This window comes from Rhipicephalus microplus, chromosome 3 (assembly GCF_043290135.1).
Source record: "Rhipicephalus microplus isolate Deutch F79 chromosome 3, USDA_Rmic, whole genome shotgun sequence".
NCBI classification, from domain to species: domain Eukaryota; kingdom Metazoa; phylum Arthropoda; class Arachnida; order Ixodida; family Ixodidae; genus Rhipicephalus; species Rhipicephalus microplus.
Window position 1 is genome coordinate 54,329,653 of NC_134702.1, and position 18,582 is coordinate 54,348,234.

General features: G+C 45.7%; 1 protein-coding gene across 1 annotated transcript in view; it reads left to right on the forward strand.

The window, feature by feature from the left end:
* The window catches only part of LOC119187174 (parathyroid hormone/parathyroid hormone-related peptide receptor), a 236,321-nt gene extending 218,291 nt beyond the window's left edge, over positions 1-18,030 (forward strand). The window contains 6 exon segments of the mRNA XM_075889590.1: positions 2,462-2,531; positions 5,796-5,887; positions 8,986-9,127; positions 13,620-13,661; positions 14,653-14,809; positions 16,886-18,030. Coding sequence (XP_075745705.1) covers positions 2,462-2,531; positions 5,796-5,887; positions 8,986-9,127; positions 13,620-13,661; positions 14,653-14,809; positions 16,886-17,031 — 649 coding nt within the window. The 3' untranslated portion in view covers positions 17,032-18,030.
* The last annotated feature ends 552 nt before the right edge of the window (positions 18,031-18,582 follow it).

Below are 18,582 nucleotides of genomic sequence, written 5' to 3' on the forward strand. Positions count from 1 at the left end.
AGACGTGAGACGGCGTCGAAGGCGGCCGACGGGGCCGTGCTGATCTCACCACTTTATTCCACGCCTGAAGAGGAGCCGCGGTGGCTGTCCACGTCCGACGCGCCAGGTGCGTGAGCTCGTTCTAATCCTCGCGCAGCTCGAGCTAGCCTCAGCTGCGCGAGAGGCGCGGCGCGGTGATTGAGAAATGATGATGGTGATGATGGCACTACACGCTAAAACTACCGAAGCGCTCCTTGTTGGCGCTCGTCAAAGCCATGTACGGAGGGAGTCTGGCGAATGGGCGGGGCAGTGACGTTGCGTCACGGCGATAACGCCAGCAACGTCATCATCGCGCCATGTTTTGCACCACCTGCGTGGTCGCTGTACAGCCGAGCTTATTTGCGCGCTATTTAAGCTTGGAACTATAGCATCACTCAACAAAATGTGAAGGTAAAGATGTGCAGAAACATTGTAGTACAGTTTTAATAAATAGTACGAACATGATCGCATGTACGATAACATTCAAACCACAAAACTACTGACTTTTAAAGTTATGTACGAGGATTCCCAGCTGAAACATGCTGCTGACGCCTCACGACTTCTCGCATCTGGAAAGATTATGCCACACTCTCATCCGAAGCTTTCTATGTTGCTACGCAAAAAATTCTACACAGAAAGAGACGAGACAATCGCAGGTCTTTCTGTGCAGACTTTCTTCGTGTTCGCGTGTATTGTGGCAGCATTGAAATAGTATCAATCAGCCTAGCTAAAACCGAAATGCACTAAGGAGTTATGAGTTGACTGTCATCCGCATTTATAGGCGTTCGCATGGTTCTCTATTGTAGAAAAGGGTCTCATCACAGCGCGGGTCTCATTACAGCGTGTCACTATTCACGTGACATCTTCCCATTAAAATCACGTAACGTGCTCACGTGGCGTAAAAATACGTACTATGGCGATGTGGCATGTTCTTGCTGAAATCACGTAGCAATATACACGCGTCCCATGTGTAAATTACGGAATGAGTTCAAAAGGACAGGTAGTTTATGAGATACTTTCTTCATAGAATAACTTGGCCGCCCACTGACCACCATCCTCTGTTCGTATGAATGTCTGTCTTTTGCTAGATTAGATAGTTCATGGAAAAACGTCGTTTTAGTCGTTCAAGCGCTAAACTTAACATGCAATATTTAATGCTAAACACACTGATTAAACTTGCTTTCAAAAATGAGTAGGAGGTATAGGAACTATACGGTACATTATAGAACGTTCCTGCAAACTTTCAAGATTTATATATTTTGTCGCACTCTATACCAAAAAAAATAATATTATAGGTATGAAAAAGGGGTGTCTTGTAAACAAAAAAGCTTCACTTTGAAAGGTAGTATAGCTATGTCACGCACCGTTATACCTACCGCACGAGATAACTTGCCTAGAAGCGACCGGATGCGTGCATCCCAAATAATGTTTTGTGTAAATGTTACTCCTAATATTTTCACGCTGGTTAACATTTCCATTCTTTCAAGTGCATAAAAATGGTGATGTGATTCCAATATCTCTGTTTAGATTTTGGGCTTGAAATTCCATTGTTGGTCTTTTTTTATTCATTGGAAGAATAATTGATGGTGACCATGCATTCTTGAAGAGCTTTTTGAGAGCATCGTTGGCTTTGGTCTAAAACACTCAAGGCATTTAGGTTCACAGGTATGGGCATCGCACAATGCAAGTTATTAAACTGGTGATCCGTTTAAACCCTTAAGCCCACTACGAAAAGCCCAGCCATAATTCTTCGTCATGATCGGGCACTGCATCAGCAAAGTACACGTATTGACTTTTAGATGCGTAGCGGGTGCCTTGCTTCTCCGCAATATAACGAATAATGTCGCAGTGGGTGTTTCCCTTCTTCGAAAGGATTATGATTATTTATGAGAAAGTGGGTGTCAACGCAGGTGTACTTGTAGTAGTTGGCACAAGAGCGTTTAAAGAAGGCTCTAGAGAGGTGCTCTTCCAAATTTCGCTGTGGCAAAGCTGCAGATGTTCCGCGCCGACCTCGAGCTCTTTATAAATCGATCTGTCCACTAACCTAACAACAAGTTCTTTAACAGCGCAAAAAAAAGAAGTGCATCTTATTAGTTGCCCAATTGTACGAACATAAATTCGCAATGCCACACGTAGACAAGTATAGTAAGGAGTACCTCAATTAAAGTGCACTTCAAGCCTAGAATAATGCATTTTGTTGCTAAGATTTCTCGCGAGCAAAATTTTTTATTTGTTTGAGTCAACTTTCACCTTCGCAGTTTCAACAAATACAGAATATAGTGAATCAGTTTATTGTACCTGCGCTACTTCCTTAGATCGGGGTTCAGTTCTATAAGTGTTTTAATATGCGCCGCTTGCGTCATTTAATTCATTGACAACTGTCAAAAGGAATTTCGCAGCGAACAACAACAAAAAAACACTCGCATTTTTAATGTCTTGACAGCTGCTGGACAACCAACCCAAGGCAAGACTTGTTCTGGATCATACGTGGACCAATCACAGCTTCCATTCTGGTGAGCTCGGCTTCCTATTTGTCAAAAGACATTTCGCAGTATCGTGGAAAAATGAAAAAGTCTGCTGACTGAAGAGGCGGCACATTTTCGCTTTTTGCCCTCCCAAAATCCCGCATTATTCACCTGCACATTCTGACTGAGACCACAAAAGCTAAGAAATAGTATGTCATACCTGGACGGATGCATAAAGGTTCCTTCTTACAATGGGAGCCTCTAACTGAGCCCATATACAGTAAGGTCTTGGTAATACGAATCTTGCAGGGTTTACAAAAATGGTTGTATGATTCGAAATTTGTATCACCTGAAAATGTTGAATATGTGTATGTGACAGAAGAAAGCTGGCGTACGTTTTCATTTGTTTTTCTAATTAATGAATTATATGCATTGTGACACTTGTGGCCAATCAGATATCATAGTAGCTCCTTTTTTATTTTTACACGCTGCCCCAAATGCCACCGCAGTACTGTGGTGTAAGTGACCTAACGAGTGCTTCGCATGCAATAGAGGAAGGCCACAAAATTTTATAGCCACTCTGTTTTGTTTTCTTACGGTGGTGGTGTTGAGATTTTTTTTTTGGGGGGGGGGGGGATTTGCGGTTGTGGAAGCAGGACTTGGAGGTTTTTCTCAAAATTCTGAAGTCTCCAGTGCAAATCGTAGAGTTGGCAGGTGTGCACGTCCTCAGCTGTTGTGCGTGTTGACGTTGCGAAGCCTATCCTTAGCCAAAACCATCCGCTTCCTCTTTCGGTTCATGTTTGTTCATGTTTCATCGGATGTGTTCTTGGGAGGACATGACTTGCCTCAACGTAGGAGGTACGCGTCAACACAGTACGGTCATGCTGCCTCGAGCATAACATGCACGTGTTGACCTGTTTTGAAGAGAAAAAAGTCACAGTTTCACCGCGAGGGTAAAGCAATGAGTGCAAGAACAACTAATTTGAATTTTAGAAGATTGGCAAGCAAATCGAAACGTTCAGCGTGCTGCTCACGCACAAATGACGCATAAAAACAACACACACAGGAATGAGAGTGACCTAACAACGTTCACAGCTACACGCTTATCGCGCTGCTCAAACAAAAACGATGCATAAAGTGTGCTCACAGGTACAGATAAGCGCGAACTAACAAGTGTCGTAGTTGTTACTTCGCTACGTTTGAAAAACGCGCTCTTTTTCGCAACGAGAACTCTGCAGCGAGTGAAGTGCCCTACGTGCGCTTGGTAACTACAGCGCAATCGTTCGGTGAAAGCCCAAGACGTACTATTCTCCCCAACAGCGGCGCGCGCGCGCACTGGCGTCTAGCCCCCCACCCCGCTGGGCAGCACGTGTGGGAGAGTAGCGCATGAGCGTGCGCGTCGCGACGAGCGGTCCACCGAGCGCACTCTTTGCATCGTTTTGCCATCTAGCAGGTATTATTGAGAGCACACTATTTTCCCCGATATCAGCATACCACAAGCAGTAAGTGGTCTATATGATAGCTCGCCGTTTGAATGATTACGGATGTGCCTTTTCGTAGTTCAGCGGTTCACGCCGCGCGCTTCAAAGCGAGAGGTCGCTCGTTCGATTCCGCGCGTCGGGAACATTTTTCTGGAATCGTTTTTCTTTGTAGCTTTTATAAGTGTTTATAATTACCTCAGGAAGCGTAAAGGTATGAGCGACCCTTTTTCAAGCATAGAAAACTCTGTGCACGCCGAGTAATAGAGGTAGCAAGCTACTGAAAAAGAACAGAACTTATGTAACCAAAAAAAGACATTAGCTTAGTTGACATTGAGTCAGTAGAAATAAAAAGAACTTCTTTTAACAAACGCAAAAAAAGAATGCAAAGCCCCTAATAAACGGGCAAGAACCTAAAAAAAGCTATCAAGCTGCGAAATAAACACTCCTGCCTGCAACTTGCCTTGTCGCGTTGCTAAGACACATTTTTCTCCATTCGCTATGGAGTTGTAAGTCCGAATAATGTCGGTGGCGTTAAAATCTTTTTCGCACACTCTAACGTGTTCAGCTTCCTGTCGTGGAAGCTGAACATTCCCACTTATCCATTCATCGCCTTCCCTAGGCAAACTAAGCGACACCTTTTCGCTCACAAGTATTAGGGTTGGAGCGCAAACTTGGTACACAACATATCTTGCGCATCGTCGACCACGTACACCATCCGTGTTATTGCCTACTATTGGCACAGCCGTCAGTCACACAAACGCAGGAAAACGATGAGTACAGAATGGCTATTATGCTGGTTTTATCGGGTCCCCAGCTCTCCCTATATGCAGCAAAGCTCTCCTCAATTCTCCCTGCTCGCGCCTAGCGCCACGGCGCGTCCGTGGCGGCGACATAGCAAGCTTTCTGCATTACGGAGGAATTTCGTGACCAAAAAAAGCATTGAAGGACTCTGTTTGGAGGTAGCTCAGCTCGCCCGTTCATGTAGCTCTCCTTGGGGCGCCCGAGGCGATATTACAAACTTGCTCTCTGCCGCCTCGCAAGAACAGCTTGCATCGAGCTGCAATCTGCTCAAGTTCACCGTCAATCTAATATAGCCAATTAAGGCTATGAGATCAAAAATCCACGCTTTTGTAAATATTTTTGTCTTAGCCTGCTTTTTGTGAACTTACATTAACCGTCGGCTTCATGGCCAGTCCCCGGTAGCTCCATTTACCGAGTAGCAAGTAAGCAAGTAGATGTTGTATCACGAGGACTGTATGTAAACATAACGTGCCATGCGAGCATCTTTTTAGATAGCCCATAAAGGCGCACTGCTGATGGAAAATATTACAGTGTTCTTCTTCTCATGTGATTCTTAAAGCGATAAGAAGGAAAAGTGAGCCCCGTAACTGTCTGCATCAGAATGAGAGTGCAACACCTCAACAGTAGCTCACGAGGGATGGTGGTAAAGAAGGATTAAAAGGATAAGATTAGAAGGTAGAGAGAGAGAGAGAAGCGCAGGGACAGGGAACGACAGAAAACGACGGAAGTAAAGAGGAGATAGGAAAGATGGACACGGTCGCAGGAGTCCGAGGACGGGACACCACTCGGCGAGAGCTCTTGTCGGCTTCAGGAGATGGCGTAGGGGGAGCCCATTCGGCCAGAGCTGCGCTGTCGTCGGAGATCGCGTGGGCACAACCGGTCGGCACGAAATCCAGAGAGCGAGTCCTACAGAGTTGCCATATTGGATCGTTATTTGAAGCCATAGACATTACGTGTATGCAGCTGCAACTATCACGAAAACGAGCTTGTAAAATACTGCAACTGCTCGTTTTTCCGGTGTCTTTCACAGGTGAACTTCATATTGTTCCTGAACATTACACGCGTGTTGTTCGCCAAACTGTTTGCCTCTCAAACACCGCAAGCAAGGAAATACCGGTACAGGTAAGGGTACTTGGCAATACAGCCGCCGTACTTGAATTGCTGTCGTTGCTGTCACGTCCCAGTTTGGTGCATATGACTTCGTCTTGGGGAAATCACACTGCTCAGGTGTTTTACTGGGGCTGAGGAAATGTTCTTTGGCTTGGCGGGGCTTTAACATAATATTCGAATGAAGTAATGTTTATTAAAACCTGTCTCTCAAGTAAAGAAATTTTCCAAACTAGACACCATATATATTAGGACGTGTTTGGGCCATGCGTTTTGTTTTAAGTGTGAATACACTTTATAAGCGACCCCAAACCATCCACCGCCGTCGGCGGCGTCCGCAGTCTTCTCTCTATCTTTAAAAGAAAGAGGACTTGGCGGGCCGCAGCGCGACGCTCTACCGAATAAGCCCAACACCACCTAGACTAGTGAATAGTCTAGGTGGTGTTGGTGCATGGCGTGGCGACGCCGGCGTGACGCGACGAAACGAACGCCGGCGAGCACGCGCACCGCGTCAAATCGAAATGTATTGGCGCCTTGACTGTGGCATGTAGTCATGTTCTCACATTACACGCATCTCATGATTATCATGTTTGCACCAGTCCCATACCTTCGTCATCCATTTACGTACTGTAATAGCAAATTTGGCATATGTGACGCTAGCGAAACGCCCGCGAGCGCATCATGAGCGTGGCATGTATTCATGTTGTTACATGACACGCATGTCGTGGTTATCATGTTTGGATGTGTCATTTACCAATGTCGTCCATTCGCGTCACGTAATACCGAGTTTGGTACATGTTAAGCTAGCGAAACGGCCGCGAGCGCATCATGGGCGTAGCATGTAGTCATGTTGATACATGACACGCATCTCATTTTTATCATATTTGCACCAGTAGCATACCTTCGTCATCCATTCACGTCCCGTAATACCAAATTTGGTATAAGTGAAGCTAGCGAAACGGCCGCCAGCGCATCATGAGCGTGGCATGTAGTCATGTTCTTACATGACACGCATCTCAAGATTATCATGCTTGCACCAGACACATAATTTCGTCATCTGTTCGCGTACTGTATTACAAAATTTGGTATATGTTACGCTAGTGAAATGGCCGCGAGCGCATCATCAGCGTGGCATGTTGTCATGTTGTTACACGACAAGCATGTCATGATTTTCATGTTAGGGTCTGTCGCTTGTGTTCGCCGTGCAATCATGCCATACCACACCAGTTTTGCAACATGCTATGTGAACGAAACCACCGCAAAAGCTGCAGGACCATGAAATGTAAATCACGACATTCATGACATCTATGTCATGATTTTCATGTTATGACTAGTCAAATGCGTTCTTCATACAGTTATGTTATGCCATACCAAGTTTGGTATCGATACCATTATCGAAACGGCCAGGAGAGTTAAAAGTCGTAGGCGGATAGATAGATAGATAGATAGATAGATAGATAGATAGATAGATAGATAGATAGATAGATAGATAGATAGATAGATAGATAGATAGATAGATAGATAGATAGATAGATAGATAGATAGATGGATAGATAGATAGATGGATAGATGGATAGATGGATAGATGGACAGATGGATAGATAGATAGATAGATAGATAGATAGATAGATAGATAGATAGATAGATAGATAGATAGATAGATAGATAGATAGATAGATAGATAGATAGATGGATGGATGGATGGATGGATGGATGGATGGATGGATGGATGGATGGATGGATGGATGGATGGATGGATGGATGGATGGATAGATAGATAGATAGATAGATAGATAGATAGATAGATAGATAGATAGATAGATAGATAGATAGATAGATAGATAGATAGATAGATAGATAGATAGATAGATAGATAGATAGATAGATAGATAGATAGATAGATAGATAGATAGATAGACTCGTTTTCTTTTTTTTTGTAGCTTTTTTTGGAACATCAGTGCCATGACGAATGAAAACTTCTGCAGTGTATTGAGCAGTCACGTTGCTAGGGGTAGCATATCGGGCCCATGCCATCCGACCCGAAACTTTTTTCGCCATGGCATATAGAGCCAAGAAAAGAAAAAAAAACCCGACCACATATACCAGCCCGTGTCCCACTTCAGATCAAAGAGGTGCCCACATGAGAATGAGGAGATGCACTTCAGAGCGAGGAGGTGCCCCACCCCCAAAAAATGTTCTGGTTACGCCCCTGGAGGGGAGGATTGATGACAACATCCTTCAAAATATAAAATGTGTTTCTACTAAAATTCTTTAAATGACACACGGTGCCGTACTAAGGAAATTTTATGATTGATAGGCTCATATACGCGTCATTGAGCGCAAACAACACATTTGTGACGTTGAGCATCCACCCGCGGTCAGAAGTTTATGACTTTTATAGTTAAAAACGATGAGTTTACAATACTATTACAGCATTATTACATGCTCGCATTTTATATGATTCTTGAATAACCAACAAAATACTACATGTCAAGCTGTTATTATGACAAAACTGGCATTTTCAGTTTCGTTCTTGTTGACGATGGGTGCATGGTCTAAAATTCTTGCTGGCATCTTTGGAGACAAACTGCGTAGACAGAAACTTTTTGCAGCAAAATAATTGGCAATAAATTGTGCATTTGTTATGACCAAGACCGCGAAATGAGATTTTGTAGAAACAAAGTTTGCTTTTCTCACTTGGCCTTATACATTAATCCACAAGACCCCGAACAAACCGAACAAACAGCTGTTTCTTGACATTCCAATGAAACATGTTCCATCCCAGCTCTTCCAAAGCACCTGTACACTTGTTAGCCTGTACCTCGCTTTATAACTACTAGTAGTGAGGTATACAGACGGAAGAGAGGAAAAAAGGAAGGACAGGGTGGCATACAGAGCATATCACACTTGTTGGGAGCTTCGCGCGTTTTCAGCTCAGCTTTTTATGCTCATTTTCATGGGAACCAGCAATCAATATTGCGTATAAGGAGGCGAGAGCGGGTCCCCTCGGCGAAAAGGCGGACGCGGAAAGAAGAAAGGGGCTTACATCTCACGACGCGTCTTCTAGAACTTTCACCACTATGAGGAAATTTGTATTGTCCCATCTGCTGCAGAAAGTGGTTCAAGTCGACGCTTGTCCTGGTGCCTTTGTTCGGTGCTCACTACGCATTTCTGCTGGGCATGTCGCTGGCTGCTGCTGGGGACCTGCTCGAACTGGTGTGGCTGTACGTCGATCAACTATTCTCATCTTTCCAGGTAAGTGCCTGGTAGGAAGCGACGATTATGTTTAGACTTGCTTACAATTTAGAGTATTCGTTCCTGTTGACGTGTGAGCAACATGGCAGCAGAAAAAACACGTCTGATTTCGGCGTAGAAGCCCTCTTTCTCTGACGCCAGGCGATCTCATGCGACTTTCTACTTTTTCTAAAAAGTTTTTAAGTCCACCAAAATATACGCAGGAGCGAGCTATATGTAGGTTTGGAAGCTTGCGCATGTTGACAAAAAGTCACAGCTTTGTCGCAAAGGCGAAGCAATGAATGCGATAGCAACAAATTGGAAGGTCCTGCGCAGAATGGAAAGCAGATCGAAACGGGCCCCGCGTTTCTCACGCACAAATTACGCCCGAAACGTACTTGCAGGTACAGATGCACGCAAATAAACGTTTCAGATCTTACTTCGCTGTGTCTGAAAAGCGCGCGCTATTCGCAAACAGAGGCAGCAATGATTGCAGTTAGCTTTGTGGGCCCGGTAACTACAATGGAACCGTTCCAGGTAAAGCACGAGGCCAGCCAAGACGTACGATTCTCCATTCCTCACCAACGCGAGATAAGCGCACGCGAGGGAGCGTCACTCCCCTCCTCTAAGGGGGGCAAAGTACGCATGGGATATTAGAGCACGCACCACCACGCGATTTGGCGATGCTAAGGTTCCTAGATGAAACAAGTTTCCAAGGTGGCGACCCCTCTCACTTTCCTCCTCGCCTATAATCCTGCAGTGCCCCCCTAGAAGGTTCAAAAGTTGCATCAAAAAGCGGCTGTTTGGGTTCAGTTGCCACGCTGAATAAATGTAAATGAAACAAAATGGAACAGAATGAGTCGTAGAATGAACAGTTACCTTTATGAACATAAACGCTACAACACAAAAGCAAGCGAGATCAGGGATACCCAACTGGCAACGTTGTGCAGTTCTACATTTTACCCCACTAGTCATAGCGTTTCGCGTCGTTCATCGTAGTTCGTACAGTCCTCTCCGAAAGTGTTTTGTCGTGCTGTGACACAGTCAACGCGCTTCTTGCTGGATCTTGTCAGTGACCACAGCGGGGGACGTTGTGACGAGTGATTACAGTCGACTTGTGCACATGCAAGTAAAAACCACGGCCATACTAGCAGCAATGCAATGACGTTTCTTTTAAGTGTGAATACACTTTATAAGCGACCCCAAACCATCCACCGCCGTCGGCGGCGTCCGCAGTCTTCTCTCTATCTTTAAAAGAAAGAGGACTTGGCGGGCCGCAGCGCGACGCTCTACCGAATAAGCCACGGACGCGACGCTGATATCGGTCTCAGTAACGCGCCTTATATCTTTAACGCCGCTGCGCGCGTCCCCCTCCCTCTTCGCTCGCTCCTCCGCTCTCCTCGCTCGCTGCAGCTGCGCGCGCACCCCTCTCTCTCGCGCGCCCGCCTTCTCTCTCAGTCTCCCGTCGAGAGCGGGTCGTGCGATGGATGTCCCGGAGGCAACGCTACCATCAACAACGAATGCAGTACAACCGAATGCCAGCACTGCACCCGTCGTTGGAGGTGACGGTACCGCGGTGGTTTCGCCGACGTTGGGAGACAAGGCGGCGCTGCGAAGGGCTCGTGAGACCGAACGTAAGCGGGCGAAGCGTGCAGCGGATGCCGAACTGCGTGCTCGCGAGGCCGAGTGCAAGGGGGCGAAGCGTGCAGCGGATGCCGAACTGCGCGCTCGCGAGGCCGAGGACAAGCGGGCGAAGCGTGCAGCGGATGCCGAACTGCGCGCTCGCGAGGCCGAGATGAGGCGTCAGCATCGAGCCGCGAACGCGGCCCAAGAAGCGGAACGACAACGCAAGCGTCAGGCGGAGAAGGGCGATGAAGGCCGGCGTCAAGACGCCGCTCGCAATCGTCAACGGCGAGTGGACGTTCCCGAAGCCGTTCGAGCCAGTGAACGTGCCGCGCGATGACGTGTCTGTCTCTCGAGTTTCCGACCACGATCAACGGTGGCTTCATAGACTTGGCGTTCAGTAGGAACTGTACGGTCCGCTCCGTCTTGCCGGATCCGCTCACCGTACATTTCTCGGATCACAAATCGCTGTTACTAACCGTGAGCTACAACGATAACACGAATAGGTGCTAATCTGTAGTGTAGTTTGTGTGTGTGTGTGTGTGTGTGTGTGTGTGTGTGTGTGTGTGTGTGTGTGTGTGTGTGTGTGTGTGTGTGTGTGTGTGTGTGTGTGTGTGACGCGCTCGCGATGTGTGCATTTAATGCATCGTACGAAAATCGTGAAGTGTAAATAAATAATACTTCGTATATAATGTATCTGTGTACAAATGCTTCATGACAAACAACACTTAAATTCATTAATTACACTTTAATCATCATCATCAGTAATAAATTTCCCAAGCATTTCCCCGAGGGTGAACATGGTTAAGTGCGAATGCACGGGGTGATGCCATGAGGGGGAGTAAAGCTAAAATCCGTTGGCATTCGCCAGTGAATTGACGTAAACTGCCCCGTGATCAAATTGCGATTCCCAGGAACCATTACACCATAAAGGCACCATAGTGTGATTAATAAATATAATAGTGCGAATTAATAAATACCCCTCATAGCATCACCCCGTGCATTCGCACTTAACCATGTTCACCCTCGGGGAAATGCTTGGGAGTTTTTATTGTGCCCATTTTGACAATCGTGATGCCAGGTGACTCTGGTGCGGTGCGCGGATCTTCCTGAAAAGTGCGAGTTTTACTGATGAGGTGTCCCGAAGCAGCACGTTTCGGCTCCTCTATGCCGCGTTCTTGTCAACTGGTCAAGCGTGAAATGTTGCTGCAGGTGTGCTGATTACATGCTCCAGCTGCTCTGTATACGTGCATACGCACGAGTATTTGTAACTACTGCAGCATGCACTACATGCGCATTAGACGCGCTCCTGGCGTTTCAATGAAAAGCGACAAATAAACTCGCTTCGCAGATCCACGTCGACGTATGTCGACGGAGTTGCACGAAAGCGTTTGCGAGAAATGTTTCATAGCTACACTTCACGGCGTGATTCATTTCGAATAGCAAAAGGTAAGTTGAAGAGAGCAAGACCATTTTCTGTTGTTCTACAGCAACCCAGCTTTGTTGAAAAACTCGGATATTGCATTGAAAAAGCACCACGAAACAATCTCGGCCAACTTGGCGCCTACTGAAACGCTCCTCCTCTTCAGTTTATGTCCTCGCTACGATTTCGCCGTCTTTGGTCACGGCGAGAATCCGTCTGCAACCATATGCGCATGCGTACTCGTTTTGAACCTTTTGCATAATGATAAATATCACCACCAGCCATTTGCAAGATCACGTGCAAGGAATGGACCAATTACAGACGCGGATGGCAGAGAAAAGGAGGGGTAAGCGAGAGAGTGATGAGGACGACATCGAGAACAATGAGTGAGGCTGCCTTGGAAACTTGTTTCATCTTGGACCTTAGGCAACGCGCGCTAATTGCGCCGTCTTGCTGGCAATGCTCAAAACACAATAGTTACCAACCCCGAGATGCCCGTTAGCAGCGGTAAGGGGTAGATATAAATAGCTTGCCGTTTGAACGTTGAAGGACGTGCTCCTCGGTGGCTTAGTGTTTAACTTTTTTTTAACGCCTCGCACTCGTGATTCAGAGGACCCAAGTTTGAATCCGCGCGATGGAGTCTTTTTTGTTTTTTTATTTCTTAAAAGCTTCTGGGCACCTTACGGTGGAAGCCCAGAAGCTTTTTTGTTTGTTTCACGCGTGCAAAAATAACTAAAAAGCAGCGCAGGTCCACGATGGCGTTTCACTTATTTGTCTTGTTTGCTGTTGCTACTTGCTGCTCGAACATTTGACACATTACAACTGAGTGGCCTTTTCCCTGCAATGGGTGTAGCCAGGCTGATGATGATGATGATGATGATGATGATGATGATGATGATGATGATGATGATGATGATGATGATGATGATGATGATGATAGCAGCAGAGAGGTGTTAGAATGTGATGTGGTAACATAGGCAGTGATGTCATTTCTGTCACCTTTTCGCGGTCTGGAAAATAGGTAATTTACCCCTTTGTTGGGCTACAATGGGAACTTTGAAAATATGCGTCAATAGTAGGACAAGTAAACCGTGTTTGAGAGGGAAATCGCTAGCATGACATGATAACATGAGGTGTGTAAAATGTTAACATAAGTCATGCATGAAAGTTTAGCTTTACACAAGTACCAACAGCGGTTCGATACCTAATCACACCTTTGATAACCATGCACCTGATTTCCACATGCACACTGTCATTGTTCAATGAATCGTGCAAATGTCTGCTCAAACCGTATCTTTCCCCTTCGAGAGCTGGATCCCACCAGCATCGAAGCTTCCTAAGCACCACCTATACCATTTCTAATTTATATAATTTCACTTTTCGTTTCAACGTGGTCTAAGGACGCACTTCAAGAACAGTCGCGGTGATCATGGTAATATGCTGCACTAATGATGTCAATTCATGCAGGGTTTCGTGGTGGCGTTGCTGTACTGCTTCTTGAACGGCGAGGTAAGTTCCTACAAAAGTTCAGAAGGTTGTGTGGCAGGACCGTGTTTGCTATGGCATCGCTTTCTCGCCATCCTTGTCGCCCTTTAGCAAAATTTACCAGCGCTAATTAGCCCTGTTAACTGTATTTCTAAAGCTACGAAAATTCTCGAAGTTGATCTCTTCGATTAGCATACGCGTCAGCTAAAAGGGCAAGTCAAGAATGCTACAACAGCGGACTTTGAGGCAAATCGACCGCATAGAGCTATTTTGGTTCTGTAAACAAAATTTAAAAAAAATTGTTGTTTTCGTGAAAGATTATTGAAAATGCTTTTAACACTTCTGGTCGTTTACTCGGACGAGGTGCCGCATTCCTGTCACTACGCTTTTTTCCGAGTGGTTGTTGCAGCCAAATACGGCAATGTTCTCCGTGATGCCACAGCATACAGCTGCGTAGAAACACAGCACGCATGATCTCTGTCGCGGATCATCTCTGTCGCTTAGTTAGGTGAAGCGCCATCAGAAAAACGGAGCCGCGAGACAAGCAACAGAACGCCTTTAATGGCGACAAAAGAACACTCAATTGGGATGATAGTGCTGCACGCACCTATTGGCGCTCGCTGAGGACCACGATCATTTCTTCTTCATTGCCGTCTGCTATCTCCTACAATCTCCTCCCGCCAACCAACTTACGCGTAACACAGCACTATTCGCGCCGCCAACTCGATACGATGGCTTCGACGATTGACATTTTCAATACTTGTCCAACGATGCATGACCAAGCACGAATGACACGACCTGAAAGATGGCGTGGCGCCCCAGCGATGCTGTTCCCATGTATAACCACCTCGTGGATCAAGGCACTGTGTATACCCCTCTGATGCCCCTGTACGACTTCACAGTAGCCGATTATATAAAATATTTGAATGAAAAATAATTCACAACTAGCCTTACCAACTTCGTGATTATACTCTGTAACCGGTCGACGTTGATTGTCTCATTCACTCCGTTGTAGGTGCAGACAGAGCTTCGCAAGTTGATTGAGAGATGGCGCTGCGACAACCAAGGACCCGGCCGAGGCGACAAGCAGCTCCAGCATCGTCACTCTCTCTTCACGCAATCTGTGACGTTCCTCAGCAGAGGTCGGAGTTCCATCCAATCATTGCACTCCAGTGAGCCTCCCATATACGCCACGCTACGTCGGCAAGTGCACAGCTTGTTTCGCAAAGCGTTCACTCAATTCGCCATGCAGCTCGGCTCAGTTGAAATGATTATCGATGAAGCTTGCTGCGAATATATGGTGCCACTCCGTGGCACAGCCAGGATATTTTCTGTGGGCGCTTTGCATACAATACAAGCTACGAAACCAGCCTTTATTATGTACATGTTCAACAGCATGTATATATGTCTAGGACCAACAGTGAAGCTTGTTTGTGAAAAAGAAGCTGACATGAGAGAAATGGCACGCAAACATTATCATAAAATTTACCACTAAACTAAAAAAGTGTATATTACCAGCATGAACATAAAAACCTGTGCGCCACCGCTGTCACCTCCTTTGTTCATACTACCCCCACCACCGTGCAATAATTGTGGCACGCCGCCTTTTGTCTTTTCCTTTAATCCTAGCAGAGAATCTGGACATCAAACATACTTTTTCAATCACTTCAACGGGAAGTTCTTCTCGATATGCTTATGTAATGAACTGAGCAACTTGAGCTTGCTTCTAAACTGGTGACCTGAAGAGATAACACTCTTGTTACGTGCGCAAAATCTGGTTGCTTGGTTCCTCAATATCATGGCGCGATCCACACTAAGGGATAGGCCATGCGTTGGACAGTGCCTTGTTTAAAAAACTTATGCACTTATTGTGGTTACAGGTTGAAAATTAATTCTTTTAATCATTCAAGAATAATAATATAAGCTCGCAAGGTCTAAAAATATAGAACTTTGGAGTACTAAAGCAAACAAAACTAAAAAAAGATTATAAATAAGCCAAATGTATTAAATTACACCTCGATTCTTTTGAACTCTCTTAGAGAGTTACTTACAGCATTGAAGATGCTCCTGTGGCTAAAACCGAATATTTTTGCACGAAATGAAAGAATAACCGAAAGTGACAAAGTTCAACGTTGGCAGAGGTTCTTCTAATAGTCTTTTCCTTTGCATTTTAAATCCTCAACACGTCAAAAAAAAGTGCTCCAGAGATTCACTTTCATTACAGAGAACGAAATCAGCCAAGCGAAAACAACTCTGCTCATTTTGTTCCTTTCCCCTCGAATCGTACCCACTCGTAATAATTATGGGTTTGACGTACGTTTGTCCTGTACCAGGCCACCAGGCAGAGCTGCTTGTGCGTGGCAGTCTGTTGTGCTCAAGACTCATATGTAGTCACGTGTTTCTTTTTATTTATTCACGTGCTAAACCTATTGAAGTTTGGCATTTTTAAGTTTTACGAAATTCGCCGCCACAATCGAGTTCCTATATGTAAAACGGGCTAGATACCTTGTCTGCGCGCTATGATTACATAGCGCAGCACGCGCAGCAGAAAAAAAAATCTCGAAAAGCAATGAGTCCCTCGTTAGAAAGCTTAGTTGGTGTTTTAGTGGACCTGCGCTCAAAATATATTTATATTTCATTGACAAAATTAATGAGGAGGAGTGTAAATGTTAAGAAATAGTATGAAGATTATAATTGTAAAGTGTCTGGAAATCAGAACATCGGAAGGTGTTTCAACCGCTTAGAATAGAGAGAGTTGATCTAGTTGGTAGGTATACATTCTAAAAGACAGGATGGACAAACATGGGCACAAGAAGAGAGTCGAGGCACCTCGAATGGTCCGGTGTTTCAAACAAAGTTTCAGTAAATATTAAAAAAATCACAAAATGAAGGCGTGTTCTAGCATAACAAGTTCAGATATTATGTGCGGATATATTTTCCTGTGCCACATAAATTTTTCTCGAAGAAAAGAAATAGTGGGGAACAAGTCCGTTTTCTGAACGCACACCGCCTAGCTACTGCCAGGTGCCGAGATGGTGATGCGAATACAATCTGTTAACGGCGACTTTGCATGTGTGACCATTGTCGGTGTTCACGTAGACATAAAAAGTGCCTGTACCAACGTTCTGTGCTAACTGTACGCACCTGATTTATTGCCAAATGTACATGACAAGCACACCTTTACAGCACTGAGTTGTCCACTGATGTGCGAAGGTTTAGCTGGAACACGAGGATGCTTGTTTGTGCAGTGGACAGGACCAAGAGCCCTTCTCCCAATCTTGCGAACAGCGGACGACAGTTTGAAGGGGAAGGAACGCCTGCGAATCAGCGCAATGGGGACATGCCCTGGAGCACACCCGAGGACAACCTTCTTGAGAAGGAAACCTGTCTTTAAGCGATCAGCGACGCGTTCAGGGACGATCGCTGTGTTTAATCGCGTGACGTGTGGCCATTGAGTGACCGTCAGTATTGTTATGGAAGCGATGCTCCGTAGCCGGGCCAGTTTCGTAATAAAACTATGGGTCACGCAAACCACCTGCCATTCTGGTCGCGAAGGGTTACGAATATCGGCCCACTTTGCTGACCAGACCCCGAACATGGGGCCATGCATACCACGTGTTCCGCCCGACGTTTACTGCGTGATTCCGTAGACTTGTGCACGTGACCGAGGGTGCACGGTTGATGGTTTTATTGTAAGGCCAGAGTGGGCACAGCTGCTGAGGTGACCGCAAGATGAGCAGAAAAACTCCGTCGTGCAGTTCGTAGCTTCCTCCAGATTTTTTTTTTTTTTCTGCACTGATCGTCAACAGGCGTTGTGTCCAAGAGCCGAGCCAGTGTGAAGTTAATGTGGTTTCTACAAGTCAACAATACGTTTGTCTTCGGAAGAGTCCACTCACTGACAATAGAAGACCGTGTTTCGTGTTCTGTTTTCTCATTCCATAGTGCGTTCACTGGTGTATGCAAACGAATGTATTTGTGCCCAGCCTCTTTGCGGTAGAAGGAGTAAACTACTACGAAATAAACAGAAATGTGCTTCTCGCAGCCAGTATTTTCATACAAAGGAAGTCATAAATACTTGCACTGTGGATGCCGAGGTAAAATAATCCGACGTTGTAGTGCAGCAGAATCCTCGAGCTCAAATTTCCTCCCATTATCTACCATGTATACATAAAAAAACTTTAAATTCCTGAAAATTTCATTGGCGCACTGTTTTTCACATATTCATAATCATTGTATGGCGTGATGTCCTACAAAGAGCACTTGACCGTTATAGCTAAGCACCACTTTAACATGTTCAATCGTGGTGAATGTTTGCCTCGGGTAATGTTCATATTCTCTTTCGCCCAATTTCAGTTATGTCTGAACAAACAAATAAAACACGTTTCTAACGCTCCGTGTCGCTTCATTTCAGCCCTGTGGCCGTCTTCCTGAGCCCCGCATATCAATGGCGGAGGAGAGCGAACACAGCGACATTCGCACGTGCTTTCAAGCGAAGCACGGCCACGGAAACATTCGCGCGCCCGGCTACCGCGGACTGCATGTGCTACCACGTGCAGTCTGGTACATGGTCTGCACATGGTAGCAGAGCTGCTCGTCTGTTTTCCGAAGGCCGGTAGCAATCGTGCATTGCGGAGACGTTGACGCACAGGTCAATCCCTGTTGTCGCAACGAACCGGAATGAACACTATGCCCGTATATACAAACCCTCCTCACTTCAGACCCTGTCTCAGACCTTATCCTTACCACATGGAATGTGCTAGACTGCTCCACATCTTTAAAGTCTTGTTTTATTTATTTTATTTTCTGTTTGTGTTGTGTCTTGCGAGTATCCGCTGGCCCCTTGAAGTGGCCCTCCTCCTTGTTTATGGGCGGCTGCTATCGGCGAGCCTCCCATAACTGCGAGTGCCGAGTAGGGACAAAGGAGACAGCCCCGTTTTACTGCACT